At 38.3% G+C, this 2,418-nt stretch overlaps 1 protein-coding gene across 1 annotated transcript in view; it reads left to right on the top strand.

The window, feature by feature from the left end:
• Nucleotides 1-191: 191 nt before the first annotated feature.
• Nucleotides 192-2,418, top strand: part of mrap2b (melanocortin 2 receptor accessory protein 2b) — a 6,375-nt gene continuing 4,148 nt past the window's right edge. Inside the window, exon 1 of the mRNA XM_016256142.1 lies at nucleotides 192-336. Coding sequence (XP_016111628.1) covers nucleotides 228-336 — 109 coding nt within the window. The 5' untranslated portion in view covers nucleotides 192-227. The remainder of the gene's footprint in view (nucleotides 337-2,418) is intronic.

Below are 2,418 nucleotides of genomic sequence, written 5' to 3'. Positions count from 1 at the left end.
CTCTCTCTCTCTCTCTCTCTCTCTCTCTCTCTCTCTCTCTCTCTCTCTCTCTCTCTCTCTCTCTCTCTCTCCTCTGAAGGTGGGTGTTTGTGATTTCATGAATTATGTGTTGTTTGAACAGAAAGAGAGACGCAAAGCAAGCGCATGCAATGAAGATGCTGCAGGCGTGATTTGCTCACTGGTCATGATCCGTATGAACTCATCTGACTGAAGTACTCAGCTGAAACATGAGTGAATATTCAAACCAGAGTCAGTCTGGCGCCGATTATGAATGGCATTATGAGTATTATGATGACGAGGAGCCCGTGTCCTTCGAGGGACTGAGAGCAAACAGATGTGAGTATGTTCTCTGTTCAGACAGGCTGTGTGTGTGTGTGAGTGAGTGTGAGTGTGTGTGTGTGTGAGAGTGTGAGTGTGTGTGTGTGAGTGTGTGAGAGTGTGAGTGTGTGTGTGTGAGTGTGTGAGAGTGTGAGTGTGTGTGTGTGAGTGTGTGAGAGTGTGAGTGTGTGTGTGTGAGTGTGTGAGAGTGTGAGTGTGTGTGTGTGTGAGTGTGTGTGTGAGAGTGTGTGTGAGACTCGTGTGAGAGTGAGAGAGTGTGTGTGAGTGTGAGAGTGTGTGAGTCAAGTCAAGTCAAGTCACCTTTATTTATATAGCGCTTTTAACAATACAGATTGTGACAAAGCAACTGAACAGCATTAATTAGGAAAATAGTGTCAATAATGCAAAATGACAATAGTAAACACTCATTTTTCAGTTAAAGACAGTTCATCATTGAATTCAGTGATGTCAACATCCAGCTTAGTTCAGTTTAAATAATATCTTTGCAATTATGTCAACGATAACGCTGGAAATGAAGTGTCCCCAACTAAGCAAGCCAGAGGCGACAGCGGCAAGGAACCAAAACTCCATCAGTGACAGAATGGAGAAAAAACCTTGGGAGAAACCAGGCTCAGTCGGGGGGCCAGTTCTCCTCTGACCAGACGAACCAGCAGTACAGAAAAATCAATATAAGACATAATAAAACAGACGATGAACAATATTAACAGCAATTATTATATGATGCAATCAAACTTATAGCAAAATGTGGTAGTTCTGTATGTTGTTTCAGGGTTGGCATCATCTGAGGAGTTGCATCATCAGAAAGCTCTCGGATTTCATCAATAAATTTTAATTTGTATTCCGAAGATGAGTGAAGGTCTTACAGGTTTGGAACGACATGAGGGTGAGTAATTAATGACAGAATTTCAATTTTTGGGTGAACTATCCCTTAAATTACATTTTCTGTAAGTTTCCAATTCATTCATTTTTTTCCATAATTATTTTATTATTTAAATTGATACTACTGTTTAGTAAATACACATTTTTAGAAGGTGGATTTTCTTTTGAATATTCTAGATATCAAAGAAATATGTTTTTTTCCCTCAAATTAATGTTAATGAACAGCTGCTTCCCTGTGTGACAACTTACCCCACATAGTGTTCAATGATCTGTATCTTTTTCAGTAGCTTTTTTGTTGATAAGTCTTTAGGTTATGCATCTACATACTTTCAAAAACACATTCCCCCTGATATATTCACAGTAGATTTTTTTTGTTTGTTTAAAACGACACTAGCCCTCGTCTCCCCTCTATCGGCGAAGTATGGGTAACACTGCCATCTAGTGGACATTAAGCAGCAACACCAAACACATGCTCGGCCTTTCAATTAAACATTTACTAAATAATTCTAATGAATGATTCAGGTATAACAGTAAGAACCCAGCTCTAATAAATAACTTAATGTTCTAGAAATGCCTCAATTTTTGTAAAAAAAATAAAATAAAAATAAAATCAATCAATCAATCAGTGTAAAAATACCACATTTAATTTTTCAGCTGAATGTGGAATCCAAATATGTGCGTGTGTGTACCTGTTTTTCTATTCTGGTGGGGACTTAAACCTGAATACACACAGACTCATGTCACGGTGGGGACCTAAATTGTGGTCCCCACGGGTACAAAAGCTTATAAATCATACAGAATTAAGTTTTTTGAAAATCTAAAAATGCACAAAGTTTCCTGTGAGGGGTAGGTTTAGGTGTAGGGCAATAGAATATACGATCTGTACAGTAGAAAAAAACATTACGCCTATGGAGAGTCCCCACAAGGATAGCTGACCAGACTGTGTGTGTGTGTTTGTTTATGCTACATTGTGGGGACCAAATGTCCCCACAAGGATAGTAAAACCTGAAATGTTTGACATTTTTAATTAAATCATTAAAAATAGTAAATGATGTTTATCTGAAAGTGTAACTGTAGGGGAAGGTTTAAGGTTAGGTTAGGTTTATATATATATATATATATATATTAAAAGAGGGGTTAAACTCAGGGAAAACTGAGGGGTTGAAGCAGCTTTCAGTTTAGCCCAGCTGTAGTGGCGGG

This window comes from Sinocyclocheilus grahami, unplaced genomic scaffold (assembly GCF_001515645.1).
Source record: "Sinocyclocheilus grahami isolate Dianchi unplaced genomic scaffold, SAMN03320097.WGS_v1.1 scaffold1398.1, whole genome shotgun sequence".
NCBI lineage: Eukaryota > Metazoa > Chordata > Actinopteri > Cypriniformes > Cyprinidae > Sinocyclocheilus > Sinocyclocheilus grahami.
Note: the sequence above shows the minus strand (reverse complement) of the source record. Positions and strands in the feature narration are given on the sequence as shown.